Source organism: Cynocephalus volans, chromosome 12 (genome assembly GCF_027409185.1).
Source record: "Cynocephalus volans isolate mCynVol1 chromosome 12, mCynVol1.pri, whole genome shotgun sequence".
NCBI lineage: Eukaryota > Metazoa > Chordata > Mammalia > Dermoptera > Cynocephalidae > Cynocephalus > Cynocephalus volans.
Window position 1 is genome coordinate 15,800,845 of NC_084471.1, and position 22,212 is coordinate 15,823,056.

The 22,212-nt window shown below is 43.0% G+C and overlaps 1 protein-coding gene across 6 annotated transcripts in view; it reads left to right on the forward strand.

Annotated features, from left to right (window-relative positions):
• Positions 1-22,212, forward strand: part of LARGE1 (LARGE xylosyl- and glucuronyltransferase 1) — a 538,741-nt gene that overhangs the window by 123,670 nt on the left and 392,859 nt on the right. For all 6 annotated transcript variants that reach the window (XM_063074931.1, XM_063074936.1, XM_063074933.1 and 3 more), the window contains one exon: positions 16,345-16,532. In XM_063074931.1, coding sequence (XP_062931001.1) covers positions 16,345-16,532 — 188 coding nt within the window. The remainder of the gene's footprint in view (positions 1-16,344; positions 16,533-22,212) is intronic.

Consider the following 22,212-nt stretch of genomic DNA (forward strand, 5'->3'; position numbering starts at 1 on the left):
GTATATGTACACAAAGTGTATAACATGAGGGCACTTCAAAAAGTTCATGGAAAGATTCGTATTATCTTTTAATTCTTTTTTTTTTATGAGCCTTTTGAAGTACCCTGTGTGTGTGTGTATATGTGTACAATGTGTGTGTACATATATACCCTGTGTGTGATGAGTGTATATATACGCAATGTGTATATATAGTGTGTGCATATGTATATCTATATTAAAATGATGTGTATGAGGGGTCTTCAAAAAGTTCATGGAAAGATTCGTATTATCTTTTAATTCTATTTTTCCACGAACTTTTCAAAGTACCCTCATGTGTATATATGTCTGTGTATGGGGTGTGTGCATACACAGACTCATATATATAGTAAAATGTGTATCCATCTAGTGTATGCATATTGACATATAGTATGTATACTGTATACAGTATTACATATACTGTATGAGTATATATAGTATATTATTTATGTATAAATATAAACTCTGTGTGTGCTTGTGTGAAATATTCATTTTGGGCTCATCAGTACCTGCCATTCTCTCCTGAAAACAGAAGGACAGACTTTTTTTTTTTTTTTTTTTTGTTATGACTTTAAAGATTTATTTTATGCTCAAAATCAAAGTGAGAAGGACAGACTTTTTGAAAGTAGAATGTCATTTTCATTGTAACTGTTCAACATATTATTTTATCTTGCATTGTAGTACCTAAACTCTGAAGTAGTTTAAAAAGCAAAACAGGGAATTAGAAATATTTGCCTTCAATTTCTGCTCCCTCAAATTTAAGTGAGAATTTAGTAGTTCTTTAGTTAACTGCCGGGGTCCCCGCTCTATAAACAGGAAATATTGCTGGTGGGAAATAGACATTCTGGAGCCAGATTGCTGGCTTTACATCCTTGTTCCATCAGTTACTGACGTGTGACTTTGGGAAAATTCCTTTATTTCCTCTTCTGTGAGATGAGGATAGTACTACCTAATTTTCAGGGTTGGATTTCAGTAAGATAATGTATATAAAGCAGTTAAAATACATAGGTGGGCCCAACGATACTGCTCAGTGCTATACAGTAGAAAATACCACTACTGGTAGTAATCTTACTGTTTTATTCATTAGCAATAAAGCAATTTTTGCAATTGTTAAATAAAGCAAAACAGAAAAGTGTTCTAATTGAAGAGTCTAGTGGGAGTTCAAAGGAGACTAGGTTGGCTTCACCAAAGAGGTGATGGTCTTTGAAAGATGGATTGGAGGTCATCAATCTGTCATGCACAAAAGGGGAAAAACGGAAGAAGAAAGCGATAGATTGTCTTAGTGGTTTAGTATTGATTGGTTTTACCAACTTTGAGGTTCCTCTTGAATACATAGGGCTTCTTTATAATCCATGGTTGAAAGAAGACGCTAATCCCCCTCTACCGCCCCATTCTTGCCACTTCCAGCAGAGCCTGATGATCAATAACCACCAGGGGAATTAGAGCCACTTGTAACACAGGTTGTCAGAGTCATGCAGTGGCACTAATATTGCAATTGTCTTGTTCTACAGCCATGTCTTTTATCACCAGCTAGATTGCAAACACGATTTCTCATACATGGGTAGGCCACAATGGATATTTGTTTGATTAAATTAACAGACAACCCTTCTGCCTGGAAATACTTCTAGTAGACACCTCTTTTTCCTTTCTTGGAAATTCATGTGATTTTTTTCATGAAGACTAGTGAGATAATTTATGTAAATCATTTAGCGCAGGGTTTGGCACATTAACAAGTGCTACATAAATATCCTTTGCTAGGTGAACGATGGGTCACCCTAGGTAGACCAGTTGACATTTGCTCATGTGACACTTGTTCAGTGAGTTGCCCCTAATGATCCCAGCTGGAAGCTGTCTTGATCTTTGGATGGGTCCTCTAATAGCTGCTTTCTTTCCCTGTTTGCCCTTGCTGGTTTCTGGAACATGTCAGTGTGAAATTATAGATTTGGAAAAACAAATGCTGTGAGAGGAGCAATTTACCTTATCCTGCTTTCTTCAAATGGCATGGGAAATGAAAAACGTCCAAACTAAGACAAATTTATTGGATACCAAAACCACCAGGCTATTGATTCTTAAAGGCAGACAGCAAGGTTATGAATTGGGTGATAAAAATGGAGAGAGCATTTAGCTTGACTTCTAAGACAGGGACAGCTTTGTGTATTATCACAGCTATTGGGTTCTCCTGACAGCCCCACAACTAATGAACTAGCACTTATTAACTAGACTGTTTACTTTATGTGCTACATCTGTCTAACATCTTGTGTGAGATATATCTGAACAATTTGACTTTTTATAGGAGCCTGGGTGCCTGAGACTTAGTCTCTACCTTTGAAGGCGGCAGGAACATTAGCGGAAAAGTTCTTACCTGGAGCTAGAGGAGCAAGAGATTGTTCTAAGCTGTGAATAGTTATGCATCACTGCAGGGAAGGGATTTATACCTCCTGATGGAATTTGGAATGGATAAGCAGATGCTGTGATTTAGGTGTTTAGAGATCAGTTATTGAACCCACACTTATTTTAACTTGGATGCTGATGCCCAGAGAAGGTGAATGTCCAGTTGGGTCACAGAGTCCATTGCTGGTCAAGGTTTTCTAAAGCCTGGCTTCGTGCTCTTTCTTTCAAAGCATTTAGAATGTTGAGACCTGTGGCAGCTTTCACAGCCATCCTGTCCATCTTCCAGCTGCCCCAAGTCCTGTCCTGCTGTCTTTGAGCAGCCTCTGGGAACGGGGTATCCTTGACCCCCATAGAGCTGAATGTCTCTTCCTGATTCTGTGGTTTCCTTTCTTGGCTTTTGTGTGATGATGCAGGTAACTGTTATGGGTTGAATTGTGTCCCCCCCCACCCCCTCTCCCAAATTCATATGTTGAAGTCCTAGGCCTCAGAACTTCAGAACGTGACATTATTTGGAAATAGGGTTGTTGCAGATGCAATTAGTTAAGATGAGATCATACAGGATCAGGTTGGGTCCCTGATCAAATATGACTGGTGTCCTCATATTTGGACACAGACATGCACACAGAGAGAATACTGTGGGAAGATGGGAGCTGTGCTGCCACAGCTGAGAAACTACCAGAAGCTGGGAGAGGCCTGGAACAGACCCTCCCCTAGCACCTTCAGAGGGAGCATGCCCTGTTCGTGATCTAGAACTTCTAGCCTCCGGAACAGAGAGACAAGCATCTGCTGTTGAAGCCACGCAGTTTGTGGTCCTTTGTTACAGCAGCTCTAGCAAACTAATACAATAATGTGCTAAGCATTCTATACCAGTAGTTACAGGAGGATGGGAAGGTAAAGAGTAGACTCTACTTTCTTTTCACTTACCAGTTTTTTTTTTTTATTTTTAAAGTATCTCTCACTAAGTCCTGGATGAATTAATACTCATTTTACAAGGGTGCTTCAGAAAGTTCATGGAAAAATAAAATTGATGGAATTGAAAGAGAATTCAAATCTTTCTATTAACTTTTTGCAGTATTCTCCTATAGCTGCTGTGTGACAGATAACATGCTGGGCACTTTCCTACCATGTTTAATCCTGGTTCAACCCTACACTGTGCACGTAATATGTAGTGTGTTATGTGACTCACACTGAGCTGTAGTTTTTCTGATTTGTAGAGTGGAATAATGATACACAAATATTAGGAGTCTTGGGCAGATTAAATGAGATGGACATGTTGGCAAGTGCCCAAGATAGAGCTAGACATGTATATAGTAGGTGCCAAATAACTACAGTGGCTTGAGCTCCCTATGTGCCATGTTCTAGAAATTTAAAATCATCAATAATAAAAAAAAATAAATAAAAAATAAAAAATAAAATCATCAATAATAACACAAAGGTTAAGAGTTCAGATCTTAGTATTGGCCAGCCCATAAAAAAGATAAAGTCAGTGGAGAACAAGCAGGAAAAAGGTTTAAAGAATTAAAAAAAAATCAGTAATAATAAAGATAAATCCTGTGTTCATAGAGCAAAGGGATTTAGATAACCATGAGAAAAGCCATTCTTCTCAAATAAGTACTTGTACACAATTGTTCATAGCAGCACTATTCACAATAGCAGAAAGGTGGAAACATCTCCAGTTTCACATCATCCAATAAATGGATAAGCAGATGTGGTATATCCACGTAATGGACTGTCAGTCAGCCATTAACAGGAATATCGTGCTGGTACATGCTAGAACATGGGTGAAACTCAAAACATCATGCTAAGTGAAAGAAGCCACACACGAAAGGCCACATAGTGTATGATTCCACTTATATGAAATATCCCAAATTGGTAAATCCATAGAGACAGAAAGCAAACTGGTTGTTGCCAGGGACTAGGGGTAGGTGAAAATGGGGAGTGACTGTGGTTTTCTTTCAGCGTGATGAAAATTTTTCAGAACTAGATAAAGGTGATGGTTTCACAACATTGTGGATGTACTAAATGCCACTGAATTGTACATGTTAAAATGGTTAATTTTATGATATGTGAATTTCACCTCAATAAGAAGAACAAACCATTCTCATGTGATCACAGGGTGTTTATGTGTCCCAAATTAGGGGAACATTGAAAAGAGGGTTAAAAGGTATTACTGTTGGAAGCATCACACAGTATGTTTCAAATTTCTTGAAATCAGGGCCCCCTTGGTATATATGCTTTACTCCCCAGAGACTTTTTTTTTTTTTATAACCCAAGACAATGTTTTCATCTATTTAAGAGAGGAATTTCCTTCCTGACTCTTTCCCTCCATGGCTTTGGTGACACTGTAATCATCTCCTTTCATTGCAGCTTATGAACAGAACTGGGTCACAGGTCATTTCCAAACGGATCCCCGGCAAAGAACGGTATTGCTGGAACCCGCTGAGACCAGTCGTGATTTATCCCCGCAGCTGGAGGTCCCATTCCTCAGCACAGCACTGCCCCATACAGGGACTGGATCAGTATTGTGTTAGCAAGGAGCGTCCCTCCAAACAAGGGCGTGGCTGTGAGGAGGGCCCCCAGCAGGGTCTGCCGGCAGAGGCCTTCACATTGGCTTCTGGGCCCTGCTGTCAGGGTTACTAGTTTTCTTACACACCGATGCCATCATTCCTGCTTAAGAATCTTCAGTAGCTTCCCAGGGGCTGTGGAACAAAGTTCAGATTTTCTTTCTCTTAGCGTTCAAGGCCCATTCCTTTCCCATTCACCTCTACCTGTCAGTCTCATTATCAGACGATTCTGGGCACCCTCTCTTCTGGAAGGAGTGGTCGGCTGATGTCCCCTGGTCCCAGGCATGGCTTTGCACTTTCCCTACTGGTTTCCTCTGCTGGGGATGACTTCTGTCTCCTTCCCAGACTTTTGAAATTGTGCCATACCCTTTAGCTCAGCTCAGATGTTTTCTCTTGAACACCATGTCTACCCTGTGTTTGTGTTTGTCTGTCTGTCCCTTATACTCTCTTAAGGCTTCTCAGGGCAGGGATTCTGTCTGTCAATGTTTGTATCCCCAGCCCCAAGCCCTGGGCCTGGAATAGAGTTGACACCCAGTAAACGTGTGCCTTGTGGACTGGGATGAATGGCAAGGGGTAGAGAAAAAGAAAGAAATAGATGCCTTCTCAGTATCATTTGCCACTGGAGAGATTTACACAAAATCTCCATAGGCCTTGGAATGCTGAGGAACAAGAGACTCTGCGGGTTAGACACGTGGGGACACTTCAGCAGTCCAGAGTGCTGAACTGCGTTCTGCAGCATCGGCCCTTGTTAAACACTTATGAGTGTTTGCTTAAGCAGATGAAAATGTGAGCCATGCCCGCTTAAATCACCCCTTTCCAGAATGAAAATCAAAAGAACAAAGCCCAGAACACTCCAGTGGGTAGCTTCATGGATGTGATTAAGGACTGATTTAAAATTTGGAAGAAAAACAAAAATCAGCCTTCCTAGTCTAACTCCAGGAAAAGTGTATGTCCTCAGGAAAGACTGATTTGCATTAAAGATCTGTTTGGCAATGCATTGTTGAAAGAGGTTAATATCGTTAAGTGGAAAATTTTGATTACTTCTGCATTCTTTCCCCCCTTTAGCTTCTTTACCTGTGTCACCCAGAGAGAGCTCTGTGCTGGAAGGAATATTCGCACCACCTGCCTATCCACAGCTCTATTAATCTCAAGTTCCTGCCCTTATAAAACAGAATCCAGATTGTGTGGTAGGATGCGAAGGGTGGAAATTAAGAAAACTGGCTAGGGTGGAAATTAAGAAAACTGGCTAGGGTGAAAATTAAGAAAACTGGCTGGGGTGCAAATCAATGTGCTGCATTTTTCCAAGCCAGGGGAGACTCTGGAGGAAAAGGTGACCACAGTGAATCTGTAGGTCTTCCTGTACATATGCTTGGTCAAAACATCCTTGGAACACTTTGTTGAAGAAAGGGTCTTCCCTGAGAAAGTGGTTCCTTAGACCACAGTTTCTCAGTCTCAGCCTGAGTGTCATTTTGGGCTAAATCATTCTTTTTGTTTGTTTGTGTTGGCAGCTGGCTGGTACAGGGTTCGAACCCCAGACTTAAATCATTCTTGGTTGTGGGGCTGCCCCGTGCCTTATAAGATGTTTATCAGAATCCCTGTCCTATAGCCACTGGATCCTAGTAGCATCCCACCCTTTCCGGTCTCGACAACCAAAATTGTTTCCAGACATTGCCATATGTCCACTGGAGGGAGGGAGCAAATCACCCTGGTGGAGAGCCACTGCCTTGAGGCTCCCCTGTAGATCAGCAGCAGTTAGTGTGGAAAAGTCTAGCAGTTAGAGGAGACTGCGGGTCGAGAAGCAGGGAAGCGGCATGGCATCTTTCATTTGTGTGGAGTTCCTGGATTGGAAGGTGTAATTTGGGCCGTGCTGGCATATGAGGCTGGTGAGGTGAGGTCGTCAGGGGTCAGTCTTGGAGGCCTTTGCTGCCATGTTGAGGAAAGCACATTTGATTTAAAGTCAGAAGTCTTGGGGTCATCCCGGTGTCCCCTCTTAGCTGCTGTGTAACTTGAGTCACTTAACCTCTTTGAGCGTCTGTGCCCTTCTCTGAAAGGTAAAGTGGAATCTCGCAGATTGGTTGTAAAGACTGAGTGAAGGCCATGTGAAGGTGTCAGTGTGCCACCTGCATATCTGAGTGGCCCAGTAAATGTTTTCTTCTTTCCTGAGCACTGTCACATCCAGTTAAATCCAGTTCTCTCTAGTTCTACTGCCACTAACTCCTGCTGCTATTTATCTAGTCTGTATTACTGCAAAGCCTCCTGGACTCTGCCTTGACTCCATTCTCAATCCTGTAACCAAACTTACATCCCTAAACAGTATGATGAGAAGGCTTAGAAAATATTTAAACTGGTATTGTTCAGCACTGTGGCCACTAGCCCATGGGACCATTTAGCACTTGATATGTGGCTAGTTCACATTGAGATGTACTGTCAGTGGAAGATGCACTCTGATTTCAGACTGAGTATGAGAAGAAAAATGTAAAATATCTCATTGATAATGTTTTATATCGATTACATGGTAAAATGCTAATATTTTGGACATACTAGTTTAAATAAAATATTTGATTAAAATTATTTTCTTTTTACTTTTTTAAAGGTGGCTATGGAAAACAGGATGAGTTTTGTAAGAGGAGCTGTTGTCTTATCCAAAAAAGCATATTGACTCTTCATGAGAGAATCATTTCTTGGTACTAAATTTTGAGGTATAATTTGTTTCATGGGGTAGTCCATTTTTAAAGAACGGATATGGTCCTTTTATAAAGAGCAGTAACATTTTGAATAGTGTGTTCTGTGAAGTTTTTTTTGTCCCCCTGGTAGATGCAAGAATGTTCTTTACTTTTTGATAGTTCTCCCTTCACCAGAATACATGGCTTTGAGATAGGACCAGACCACACCCCTGTTTGTTGGTCCCTGCCCCCTTCCACCTGACTCATGGATATCAAAACAAGTAGTCAGTAGTGTCTGTACTATACTTAGAATTTGACTGGTCAAGTTGCTAAATTCATCAATTTATTTTAACCTTAACAATACTACTATAGCATTTCACATTGTTGTTATGTGATTATATTTTGGATTTTATATGATCTCCCTTGATCCTTGCCGCAACACTTTATATATCATGGGCTTTCACAGAACAGTGATGGGAGGCTGCAGGGTAGTGAATGAGTTTCCAGGCTCCTGCAGCTGACTTACGTGTGCAGTGCAGACCCTCGAAACCAGTTCTCCTGACGCCAGTGCTTTATAAGAGCTGTGAGACCCATGTGAAATGCAGACCGTGACTTAGAGTTTGCTTTTCGTATAACAGAGACAGGATGCGAAAAACTCTCAGGCAACAGGAAACCTCAGAGTTGTGTGAAAATGGGTGGTTGAAGTCTGTGTTGGAGGCACTGGTGAGGCCACTGCTCTTGATCTGTGACATCACAGCAGTTCTGAGGGCAAAAGGACACGTTTTCTGCAGCTAGAGAACTTGCCTTCACAGCAGGATCAAGGCAAACGGAGCTGGCAGGACGGTCCTTACAACGCAGTGAACTCCAAGTTTGCTGTGTCGTTCCAAAGCATATTGCGTGTGGCTTTTACTCTTTAGGTTCACGGGATTAATTTTTAAGTAGCACTTCCGAGGCCAGGTGCCATTCTTCAAATGAACAAAGAAATCAGGAGTGGCAGTTTGACAGGACCATGTACAGGAGGGAGATGCTGTGGGGCGTCATGTGCAGACACACCTGTGGCTCCAGACCCAGAGGGAGGTGCCGAATGCTTCTTGTGTGTTCTTTGCCGTGGAGCAGAGAGAGAAAGGTACCAAAAATGAACATTGCAAGTGACCTCAGATGTACCAAAGGGCATCTGAGTGCCATTGCTGCGAGGACCTGGGTGAGGCACTGTGCGAATTTTAGTTCTCCTGTTGCAGATGTTGTACAGTCAGGGAGCTAGTTTGCAGGTCTTTGTTTAAAAAGGGCTCATTGAAACAGTACTAGTGACTGCAAGGTACCTGATGGCTCATTCATTCATTCTACAAATACTCACTGTATGCTTCCTATGTGTCTGGGCATACATTGAATATAAAGTAGTCATGATTTGTGCCCAGGTGGAAATTGAAATCTAGTGGGCGAGGCAGCCATTAAGCAAGTAATCAATCAAATAACGGTATAATTTTGAAATTTGATGAGTACTATGAAGGAAACGAGCACAGCATGGTGATAGAGTGGAGGAGGAGGGCCACTTAGGCATAGGAGTGTCAGAGAAGACCTCTCTGAGTTAACAGCATTCAAGATGCAGACTCAAAGCATGGAAAGGACACAGTGAAGCAGAGATCAGGCATAGGGAACACACCTACAAAGACTCTGAGGCATATTCCAGAGGTGAAAGGGCCAGTGTGCCTGGAGTAGAGCAGAACTACAGGGAGGGTGGCCAGAGGTGAAGTCGGAAAGATAGAGGTCAAGCCAGGTAGGCCCTTGTGGGCCTGGCAGAGAGTTTGGGGTTTAAGAGCTGATGGGAAGTTGAATAATTTTGAGGGAGACTTGAATTAGGCAGCTACTGCGGTAGGCACAGGCATGAGATGGTGGTGGCTTCCATTCCTATAGTGGCAGTAGAAATGGAGAAAAGTTGTTGTATTAGAAGCATGTTTTAGAGATTAAAATGTCTGAATTTGAGGATGCATGGATTGAACAAGATGAGAAGAGCGAGTGAGGAATTGAGAATGGCTCTAAAGTATGTGGCTTGAGCAGTGGAGTAAACAAGGTTGCCCTTTATAGAGGTGGGAGAGCTCTAACAGGAGCAGGTGTAGAAGGGGAAAATAAAGTTGAGATCTGAGATGCATGTGGATCTATCCAGTGGGTATAGGAAGAAGATCGTTATATATGAGGGTTCTTCAAAAAGGTTGTGAAAAGATTTGTATTATCCTTTAATTCCATTTTTTGCACAAACTTTCTGAAGTACCCTCATATGAATGCAGAGCTCAGAGGAGAGTTCAAAGCTAGAGATACAAATGTGGGCGTCATCACCCTAGAGTTTGTTTTACAAGCTATTGGAACGGGCATCTCAGCTGGGGAGAAAAAAAGTGTGGGTCCCACGCCGAATCTAGGAGCACTCCTGGAATTTACCATTCAGCAAAGAGGAGGTTTGAGGAGGAAAGAAATGTATGAAATAAATATCTCAGAGGTTGGAGAGTGAATTTAAAAGAGAAAGGGAGTAGCATTTCTGAGCAGTTGACTGCCCATGTGAAATCAGCAGTGATTAGAGGGAACAAATCTGCCTGCCTGGTAGTGTGATTTCCTACCCCATTAAGCTCAGTATGTAAAGCCGAGGAGGAGTGTGGTTGCATTCATCTGCAGCGTTGGATTTTCCCAAGCTAGTACAGTGGGAAAGGAGGAGGGATAAGGCAATTGTGAGTGTCTGCAGAGGGAGGAGATGATGATGCACCGTGGCATCTCAGCTGAATGGAGAGAAGATGAAGAAAATCTAGACCTGGACAGATAGTGACACAGAAAGCCGGTGGATTGGGCTTCCTGATGACAGTGAAAAGTATGTGTAATGGTGGCCTTTTAGGACTAAGAGGGGACTGGGGAATGTGGTGGATGTCAACATTTGAAATTTCAGAGGTTGTGTTGCTTTGGGTGATAACAAGTCCAAGAATGTGAACCTGGTCCATGTGAAGTGGCAAATGTTTTGAACAGGCCATTTTCATCGTGGAATTGGGAGTGGAGAGGAGGGAATGTGCGGTGGGAACTAAAGTCTTCAAGAATGATAGGTGTGACCTGGAGCTGCCAAATGACAGTGACAAGGGCAGGGAGCAGGAGGGTGGGCCACAGAGGATAGGGTCTTCATAAGAGGGAGGGGCAGTGAGATCCAGCAGAGACAGCCGGAAGCCAGCAGGACAGAGATCTGTCCCCTAGCCCTAGGGATGTGCTTTCAGAGAGGTGGAGAACTTTCCTTTGGGGAAGAAGTGACTTAGGGAACAGCTGTACTGTACATAAGAGCAGGAGGTAGGAGGAAGTGAGAGGAAGTTGAAGATGAAGAGGAATTAGCTGATCACATAGCAGAAGTTTCACAGGAGTCCGTAGATGGGCTTGGGAGGAAGGGGTGGGCTGGGGGTTTGTGGGGTAGAGTAGTTTGCATGACAACGAATATCTAGGGAGACTGCTGGCTGTGACTGAGATATTGTCATCGATCCATTCATAACTATTTATTGATCAGCTCCTATATGCCAGACACTGTGCTAGTAATGAACAAAACAGCAGTGGACATAATGGACAAAGTCCCTGCCCTCGTGGGAGACAGAAGGTCAAACAGACTGGTCATCAGTTGTGTGTCCTGTGGCAAAGAACTGATCTTCTGTTTTTATGGAAAACAATTCTAGAATTTGAGCCCCAGGGTTTCCGACAATTAAATTAGTGTCCTTAGCCACTTGTAGTCTCAGTTTTCCCTTTCGTGAGATGGGTATAAATGAAGCCTCAGTGGTGGTTGTTGGTGGTGGTGCTGTTGAATCATTATGAAAGTGTGGGAGAAGTTTCTGGTGAAAAGTTAGGGTAGATCATCAGAGCACCTCTAGTTGGTAAGATGCTTTTGTTTTATTAGAAAAAGGTAGTTTTTCTTCTACAAACTGCTTCCATCTGTCAGAAAGCTGTTGTAATAAATACGTAATCGACAACGTTTAGGGTGTGAGGGGTCTCCCACTGGCCAGTCTCTGAACTGGTAAGGGGAGGAGTGGGTGGGAGCCCAGCTTTGTTTATTGCCAGTTATTCACTCAGTATAAATATAACTTATTTACTAAATATAGGCTTCTCAAGCATTATGAGCATATAAGTCACATAGGATCTTGTTAAAATGCTCTGATTCAGCGGGGCTGGGGTGAGGCCTGGGATTCTGCATTTCTAACAAGATCTCATCTGGTGCTGATGCTGTTGGTTCAGGAACCACACGTTGAGTAGAAATGGGTAAGTTAACCTTTGTCTTAGATGTTGGTCTCAGGAAGAGGCTTAAAACCAACAGCAGACTTGGCTCCTTTGCCCTGCAGGGGTTTTAGTCTAATAAAGAAGGATTATCTGGTGCTCAGGAAGTGATTAGAAGACAATTAAGTGACTAGGAGAGAGCTGTGACACCTGTTGGAGTTTAGAAGCAGAAGGGAAGAGTCTCCAGGATGGACTTGCCAGAGAGGTCTCACAGAAGCAGCAAGGACTCGAAAGTCCTACCAAGGACCGGGAGAGGAGGAAAGACATTTCAGGATAGAGTCAGGAGCTGTGAGAGGATGGCTTGGGTAAGGGTGTGTAGGGGGGATATATTAATAGCAATAATACAAATAATGATAATACAAAAGCTAATGTCTGTTGATGGTCCTTCTGCTATAGGACCTGTTTCACAACAGAACCCCAGGGAGGTCCAGCTCTTTGCTCTCTTAGGTGCTGGGATAACAGCTTGCAAGAAAGTTTCACTCAAGACAGGGGTGACAATCTTTGAGTAGCTGGATTCAGCCAGTCTTCTAGTTGGAATCAGTGGCCCAAATCCTCCAGTTGTTTTCTGTATGTACTTAGGATCAGTTTGGCATCCTAAGTGATTCTGGAAAGTTTCAGCCATTTTGTTCCTTAGATTTTTTTTTTTTTTTTTTTTTTTTTTTTGTTCCTTAGGGTGTATTTCCTCTTCATATGCAGTGTTTCTAGACAACCACACATCTTGAATACCCATGAAAAATCATTTCTAACATCCATGATACTAATTAAAAGATAGCCTCTGGTGTTGATCAGAGATAGCTGGAGCAGGCCTTTGGGATGCAGGCTTCTGGCTAGTCTTTTAAATGGTAACCAGCCACCCCTGGAGGGTATATTCCCAATTACAATACTACAGATGTTAACTCACTGAACCTAGCCTGTAAATTAAAGCAAATGCATATATACTACACTGTCTGTGCTGAGGTATTTCAAATTGCAAACAATATAACAAGAAGACATAGTGATTTACACTTTTAAATAATTTTTAAACTATAAAAGCAATGCATGCTCCTTGTATAAACTTTGGGAAAATATATATTCATATACATTGAAATTATCCATATTGTACACTCAGAGGTAGCTTTCAACATTTAAGCCTTTTTCATATATATAGACATGTAGGTATTGGTAATGTTTATAAAAATTTATTGCTTTGGACTGAAGGATACATGTGATCACATTATACATTCAGCTTTGAATCCTGCTTTTGTGGCTTAGTAGATCGTAATGATTTTTCTGGCTCATACAGTGTTCTTCATACAGGTGAATTTCACTGGTTAAGACAGGTGGGAGAAGACGGGCAATAGATGTATAGGAGGAGGAATTGACTAACTTGGCCGAATTGAGGGTGGGGTGTTTAGCAATGTCTCTTAGGTTTTAACAGGTGGGGAGGTCGCCCTTGCACCAAACAGCAGTGAAGGGAGAGCAGGCTAGAAGGTGATTTTCCTAGTTAATTCATCAACATTTGCCACATGTTTAGGATGTAATTTCCAGCCCACCTCCTGTTTCCTCCTTCCAGTCTTCTTGTGTCGGTTCCTGTATTGACTTCCTGGAGTAACTTCTTATAAAAATTGAGATTTTTTTCTTTAAAGTGTGATTTTAGTGCACAGAGATGTCATTTAAAAGTCAGATCCATGAAAGAATATTTTTTTACCTGCTGTGTTTAATTTCAGATGCCAGTGTTATCATAAAAGGCAAACTACCATAGACTCTGTTTTAAAACTTTGCACAAATTGTTCAAGTTGAAATTAACTTCTGCAGATGGGGAGAGGAAAGGAAGAAAATGAGTGTTTTAAAGCATTGTCTTTTAAGTGTTATTTAAATATTAATGCCAGTTGAGTTCAGTTCCCATCTTCCTGGTTTCCCCTGAAGTCTAAATTTGTCTACAGCTTTCCAACTTCTGTCTGTTGTACTTTTTTTTTAAAGGAAATAAGAGCTAACCGTTATGATATATTTGACCCTGGGAAAGAAATAATCATAAGATTCAATATGAAGAATTTAGGTTAGATCAAAAGGAAAAATGCCCCCTGACAAGAGTTGTTAGAATCAATTACCAAAAGAGAATGGAGACTGGAGTGTTTCTGCCTTTTACTAGTTGTGTGTAATCTTTGTCCAGTTAATTAATCTATCTAGGCCTCAGTTTTCTCATCTATAAAACGAGGACTAAACATGGTACCTATCTCATAGATTATTTTGAGGATCACATAAGCAAATATATGTAAAAAAAAAAAAAAAAAAAATCTAGAAAAGTGCTCGACACTTAAGTGCTACTCACCACTAGTTGTCCTGACTGTTATTATTATAAGTAAAGTATAAAAAAAATTGTGATTTTAATGTTGTGGTATCTCCTAAAGGAGAATTCAATAGGTGGGTCCTACAGGTTTAAATCACGCATTTGGCATGTCAGTCAGTACCTGTTTATTGGGATCTGTTTTCTACCAAATCCTATGGATTTGAGTGTGGGAGAGAGAAAAACCTATGTAAGGCTGCTCCTCTGCCCTAGGAAGGGAGATCACCCCTGAAATGTACTTGATGAATCTTTGCTAGTCATTTATCTGAGCCTCATAACAGTCCTCCAAGATAGAGGACATCACTTCAGTTTATAGATGAGTAAAAATGAGGATTTGCCAGAGACAAGGGGACTTGCCAAGGGCACACTCTTCAAGTGCCGCATGTGTCTTTGAACCTGAATCTGTCTAACTGCATGGCGCTCTTCCCTGGCACTCCCTTCTAAGAGATTCATGTGTCTCGGTGGGTCTCACTCTCTTGTGACTAGCAGAGTGTGTGTGCAGGCTTTGTTTCCCATACTTTAGCATGAAAAACTTCCTGGGGGGGCTTGTCTCAAGTCAACATTCTTTGTTCAAAAGGATTTTGCTTTTTCAGTTTTACTTTCCAGTCTGCACCCTCCAGTCCTGTGGTCTTTCATCTGCTTCAAAAGCAGGCCATTTAGAAAATCGTGTCAGAGTGGTTGCAGAAGAAATCTGGTGTTTACAGTTGAGATTGGCTCCATTAGGTGCTTATTTCTGGCGTCTTGCTGAACACAAACTCCTGAAGCTTGAAAGGGTCGCCTTTGGTTAGAATCTGATTCCATTTATTCCTTTAACAGACAACTATCAGGCACCTGCAGGTGATAGGCAGTGTGCTAAGTCTCAGGGAATGCAAGGTGGATCAGATGGCAGACCTTTCTTCTGGAAACGCTGGGGCTGGTGAGGAAAGGAGGTGGTCCAACCAGACCCCCATCGTGGGGGTGTAAGGGTTACGACAGAGGGAAGACGCGTTGTGGGAATTTCCAAGGGGATACCCGAACCGGCTATTTCATGGACGTTTGCTCTTTGTGAATCTGAAGCCTCTTAGAGCTGTCCGCAATGGGGGGAAGATTCTCCTCTGTTAGGGAGGCTCCCTGTGGGCTTTTCTCTTCACCTATAGCCAGAATGACATCCATGTTAGGAGGAGTGTAGAGAGGTAACCTCGTGCTCTATTGATTTTTTTTTAACACCTTTCTAAGTCATGTGATTTCATGGTCAGTATTCAGGTGAAAGATCAGGGCCTCTCTACTTCATCCATATTGACCGTCTCTCTCTTAACACATCATGGTCAGTCTTCTACCGTGGTCTAAAGATAGTCCCTCTGTAGGCTGCCTACAGTTTATATGTTTTTTCCTGGCAATTCTCTGCAAGTTTGAATCGTTTCCAGGCTTTTCTGGACTTCTTCTTCCATACTGGAGGTGGAAGCTGTTAAGACAGTGCCTAGTGAGTGTTTTTAGGTTTCCCGCTGTGAATGAGGTGCAGTTTCACACAGATGCGTATCATGGCCTGTCCTGTCCCTTTCTGCACTGAGTGCCTCTTGCAGTCCACTCTGCCTAGAACACAGGAGCCGTTCTGCCATCTTGATGACATACAGATCAGTCAGCTGCTTCCCCTGCCTTCACACAGCGGTCTGAGAATCTCAGTTGTCACATTCTTGGGGTTCTGTGAATAAACTCATTAGACTATGGTTTTCGAAGCCAACCTCTGTTCTAGTGTTCTTCGAAAGCACAGCACCTGGTTAGTGCTTGGTACATAATAGGCACTAACTAGTGCTCCTTTAATTGTGTTAGTTTCAGGCCTCAAAATGAAACTGTACTATAAAGTGTGTGTGTGTGTGTGTGTGTGTGTGTGTGTGAAAGAGAGAGAGAGAGAGAGAGAGAGAGAGATTCTTTACAGTTTTTGCTATTTGTGTATTTATTAACTGTCTCAGTTTTGATAGACTGCAAGACCATAGCATCATCTCTCCGGATAATGGGTTAGGAAATCATGGACCAGGCTAACTCCTTTCAGTGTCTCTGAGATATGTCTCTTCTGCAGTTTGCATCCATTTACTGTGCTGAGAACTCAGCTCTTACTCTTTGTTCTTTCTTCCAGAAAGTATTATGAGGGAGGCCAAGGACTTCCTGCCCCAGACAGAGAAACGGCGCTGGGATTAGGGATTGCCACTTCCGAAAGGATGCTGGGAATCTGCAGAGGGAGACGGAAATTCCTGGCTGCTTCACTGACTCTTCTCTGCATCCCGGCCATCACCTGGATTTACTTGTTTGCTGGGAGCTTTGAAGGTAAGAATGGAAATCAAAGTGAGAGGGAAAGAGGGGGGAAAGAGAACGCTGGCTGGCACAGCATCCTAGAGAAGATCCTCAAAGCCGGCTAATTTCAACTTTTCATTTCTTAGAACAATAGAATTTGATGCCCAGCCATGGGAGTGACTTGTCTGGGGTTGCACAGGTAATTGGAGGTGGTCAGCAATATGAGGAGCAAAAGAGAAAAAAAAAAAAAAAACAAAATAAGGGGCACCTTGCTGCAGTGGCATGGTGGTGGGCACACAGATGCCAGATACCATTTTGTCAGCTTGATCACTGGCCGATAATGGGGAAGAGGGTGGGCCCTGGCAGCATTACTTAGCTGTTCATTGGGCCAGAGGATTCATTCATTGGTCCATCCTTTCATTCATTCATTCATTCACTCACTCGTTCTGCATTTGGTGGTGGTGGTGGTGGTGGTGGTGGTGGTGGTGGTGGTTTGGTGTCTATGCTCAACCCAGTGCAGAGAATTCAGATAACAGATCTGGACGTTCATGGTAGTGGAGGAGATAGATAGGTTAACAAATGATTGCTGCCCTTTGTGATGCATGGTCTGATAGAAGCAGCCAGGTGCTGTGGAAGAGGTTCATTGGAACTGTCAGGCCTGGGCTGGACATGAAAGATGATCAGTCAGACCCATGGGCTGAGCACAGGGATGCAAGGAAGAATTGTCCTCCCCAAACAAACAAAAACAAATGATAATCCCTGCCACTTTCCAGAAATAAGTAGAAAAGACAAGATCCGCTGTTTTTTCCAGCCAGCAATTTCAAATGCTGTGCAAGGTTTTGCGAATCAAAGATGGTTCTCTAAGCTTCGGGGAGGAAGGGAGTGGCAGTGTTGAAGAGCGTACTTTCTTTTTATTTACCCCCACACTTGAATTTTTTAAAAAAGATCTCAAATGAAAATCTGTTTCAAGGAAGTTACTACTGTGTTTTTAAACATTTCCTTTATGCATAATTTTATTGACAGCTCAAGGCTACCTTTTAATTAGGAGCTCCACTTCACTTTCTGAAATTTGCCTTGAGTTAGCTACGCTGAATATAAACAAGGTGGAACTTATGTGCTGCACGGCAGGGAGGGCTCCTGATTCTCAGCCCAGTGCTGGGGCCCAGTGCCACACCCCTGTTATTGTTCCCACCCATTAGCCTTCATCTGAGCAGCTAGATGGAGTAAATTATGCCATGGCAAGGATGGTTAATTTTTGGCAAAGGGATCAGAGGGAAGAAGGTGAGTTGATGTTGATCCTAGAAGAGATGTAGGGAGGCATTCTCCTACAGGTGATGGAAAAGCCCTTATAAAAGAAGGCACAGGCACCCAGTACTAGTACAGGTTTAATAAACATTGACCTTTGACAATGTAACTAAACTGGTAATAATAATAATAATGATGACAATGGTGATATCAACAACGTCACTGACTAGTATTTTGGGCATGTCTGTGTGCCAGGCATTGTTGTAAGGACTTTGATGTACTAACTCTTTCTCTACAATGATCCTGTGTAGTAGGTACAGTTAGTATCACTACTTTACAGATAGGGAGCATGAGACACGGAAGCTTCAGTGATCTTCCCAAGGCCTCAAAGCCCGTCAAGAGGGAGCCTGGATTAGACTCAGGAGCTTGAATTTTTTATTACAATATTGTGCTGTAGATTGGGGCTTCAGGGAGGTATTAGATTTTGGCAAGGGGTTTGACAAGGTGTCACATGATCTTTCTGCAGAGAAGTTGCATAATTTTAATTTCTGCTTATTGGTGGAAACCCAACCCATACTGATTTTAGCAGAAAGAGAATTTGATAGTTAATAAAATTAATAGCTTCAAAGTTAGGGCAGACTTCAGGCAGGGTTGGATCCAGGGGCTCATTTGTTATTTTTGTCACTAGGTCTCTCTCCATTCCTTTGCTATACTTTTCTCTGCCTTCGTTCTTCTCAGGGTGGCTTTTCCTGCACAGAGGCAGCTTGAGGCTTATATCCTGTCCTCACCAGTCCCAGTTGAAAGAAAATTTCTTTCTTTTCCTAATTCCCCAATATTGTATCTCATTGGATTGCCTCTGGTTACTTATCCTGAAACCAGTCACTGTGGTTGGGGGAGTCTGGTGAGGGAAGCTGGTACTTTTTAGTTAACCTTGAGCCCTGTGCCTATTTCTGGTCACAGGGTGGAGGGAGGTCTCTGAAACATGTGGAATGAGATTGGAAAAGGGGTGGCACCCAGAGGCAAATAGTGTGACATCTCAAAGAGAAGAGACTAGAAGTTGTTTGGGGTTATAGAGAATTTTAGCTGGCTGTGCGTGGTAATGGTGTGGTGTCAGCTTGAAGGCTGCTTTCCAGCATTGTGCTACCAGCCCAGCCCTGGCCAAATGAGTGACTGTGAACATTGACTTTGAGTGATTTCACCAGGCTGGAAGATAGATTATGGGAAACTGGGAGGATAGGGAAAATACTCCAGACAATATGCATAGACTGGGTGTAGGTGCTGTATGTATCTGTCAATGTGATACTTAAGAGTAAACCCTTCTCTTGGATTCAAATCACAAACTGCATTAAGTAGGGACTAGATGATGTGGGCACATTAATGCAAATATTCCAACTAGAATGACAAAGGTGACAGATTTCTTTTACTGGGCATCAGTTAGTCTGCAGTTGGGCAGCTGCATTTATTTCTGGGCTCTACATTGTAAGAACAATCTATGCAAGTCAGCACATTTAGGAGAATCTAGGTAAATGACAGTGCCAATTCAAACCTGATTATGTAAGAAATAGTGTAAAGAATTGGGAATGTTTACCTTGAAGACACAGAGGCTCATGGTGTACACGATCAGTTTCAGCAAACAGTCAAAGGGCTGTCACCTGCCAGAGAGGCTAGGACTGCTCTGATCATCCCCAAATCTATGGAGGGACATGACAAGGAGTCAGATGTCAAGCTCCTCATAATGAGGATCATTCTGTCCAAAATTGGAATGAGCTTCCTGGGAGGTAGTGAAACACTCTACATGAGAGATGTACAAACAGAAGTCCAGTACCGTGGGAGGGATTTGAGCTTCAGGGGCAATTGGACAAGATAACCTGCCTGACCCTGCCTGACCCAGAGATCCTGAGACTCTAGAACAGGCTGAGTATTTGTTAGGAGACAAAGACTCTACCTGTCATTTGCAGCAGACATCAGTGCATTTCCAAAAGAGCTTGCAGAGACATTCTTCTCTCTGTAGTTAAACATCACCATGTTACAATCCATTTACTGACACCCTTGAGATTTTGGTCTCATGGCAGGTGAAGCTATAAATAAGGGACAGAGTTGCTACCTGCATTCATTGAAATACTATTTATACAACAGTTTATTTATTTTTCAACCTTGTTTAATTTCAGTGGATCTTCTGAGAGCAGAGACAAGAACTCCCTCCTAGATGTGGATGCTGTCAGCATATTGTTTTGGAGTCAGATTACGTGCGTCAGTGTATGAGAGAGCCCTGCATGGGGTCCGCTGTCTCAGGCTCTAAAATCAGCTCAGCCAGAGGAGCTAGGTGATTTGGGGTCACAATCACTCTTCTTTCTAGGCCTTAGTCTCCTCCAGTGTGAGATGGAGTTGTCAGGATGAAGCCGACCTATTGGGGAACCGGCATTTTACCTACTATTTTATGTTTATTTGTGTCTGATGTAAGTGAATTGGAAATGACCAGAATCTTCCCCAATTAAGGGAACAGGCTTATTGTGATTTGCTCCTGATTGTGAAACCAGGATTAATGCATAAAAGATCAGTGAGAATTGTCTTGATGTAGAGATGAGTGCCTGTTTTAACAACTTCATTCTCTGGCGTGGAGTTCACCATCTGGAAGAGAGATGAGATCCCCATTCCTAGACCATTTGCCAGAGGCCGAGTGAGGGATGCTAATCGGGGATGTTTTGTGGGTAGTTTAACCCCCAAGTTCCTGAACCCAACCCCTTCCTCTACCCCATCAGTTAACAGTCCCAGCTCTAAACTTTGTTGTAGTTATTCTCTTCTTCCTCCTTCATTCCTGGTGAATCTGATCTCCGCCTCTTACAGTTTGTCTTTTGTTTCCTGTGTGTCATTGCTGCTGTGGCCGTGGCTCTGCCAATCCTCCTTTGTGATCAAGACTAAATGCATCAGCATGCTCTCTCCGTCATCCATGGAGTCACCAGGGCTAAATCACAGCGCTGCTCTGCTCCTTGCAGGCCCCTCTGGCCCATCTCCTGATGTCCCCCTTTCGCTCCTGTTCCCTGCCCGGCCATGCTGGATGCCTTCAGATCCTGGCATGCGCTGTCCTCCAGGGCCTCTGCTCCTCTCACACACTGCTCCTCCTCCCTGAGACCCCCTGTTGCCCTTGTGTTTCTCCCTTCCCCTTCTTCACCTGGTTGGCTTTGAGCCTCGGTCTCGGCTGAAACACGATTGCTCCTCACCCTCAACTAGGTTGACTTCCTCTGCTGCCTGCTTCCCGGACTCCTGGACTTCCCCTTCATCCTCTCTGCGCTTTGTTTTTCTTGTTTTCATAATCACCCGTCTTTGTGGCTGATTTATGAGCAGCAGGAGGGGAAGGAGCAGCTCTCTTCTGTTCGTACTTCCATCTCTAGCTCCTACTACAGTACCGGAGGGGAGCTGGTTGCCAAATGTTCGTTGAATGAATGAATGATCAAGTCAATGTGCCTTCCTGTGGCTTCCGGTCCCAACAGCTCTCACCGTTGCCTCCTGGGTTAACTCTGGACTCCTTACCATGACTCTGGGTCTTTCACCATCTTTTTTCCCTCCAGCCTATCATTTCTGATCTCGCTCAGGTTACAGTGCCCATTGAACTCTCAGAGAAAACCTGTGTTTTCCTGCCTCTTAATTTTCGCTTTTGTGTTCCATCTGCCCAGTACACAGTTCTTTTTTCTATGACACTCCTCCCAGCTGACACCTTCAGTGCCCATATTCAGTGCCAGTTTCCCTCAGTGTCTGATCCCGTGTGGAAAGTTCTGTGGACAGCACTCGCCGAATGATAACTTTGCTTGTTTGGTGTTTTTTAAGGACTCACTGGTGAGTTTCTTAAGGCAAGGGACTGTTTCATTCATGTTTACATTCCCAGTACCTAACTGAGCACCCATTCTTAATGGGTCTTTAGTAAGTGTTTACTGGAAAGGATTCTTCCCTCCTGCTTGAGGGAAGCAGGGGCCACTGGTAGGGAAGGGCTCCTGGTGCTGTGAGCTTCTGTGGTTTTGAGACCTGAGGACGTGGTTCCCGTAGCCTCTCCTTCCTTTTGGTTGTGATGTTAATTCTTGGACTTAGGTGATTCTGCTCAACCATACTTCATTTGAGTTTAGATCATGCTTGTTCTTTTCTACCAGAATCACCTTTCCTCATGAGCATGGTGGGTTTTATTTGTGGGGTGTGGTTCTTTCTTTTCTGCCCATCAAGGAGATGTATTTACCTGTAACTGAGTTATAGCATGTGGAAGAAGGAAGAAGGGTGCTTGGCAGCCGTTCAGAAAATTGTTCACACAACGGTGCGCCCTCTGATAATTCACAACCAGCTCAGTGCTGACGCTTCCCTTTGTCAGGGAGGCAGCCCCGGGAGAGTGTGGGTGTTATTTAAAAGCAAACGTCTGGCTGGCTAGTTAGCTCGGTTGGTTAGAGTGTGGTGTTATAACACTGAGGTCAAGGGTTCAGATCCTTGT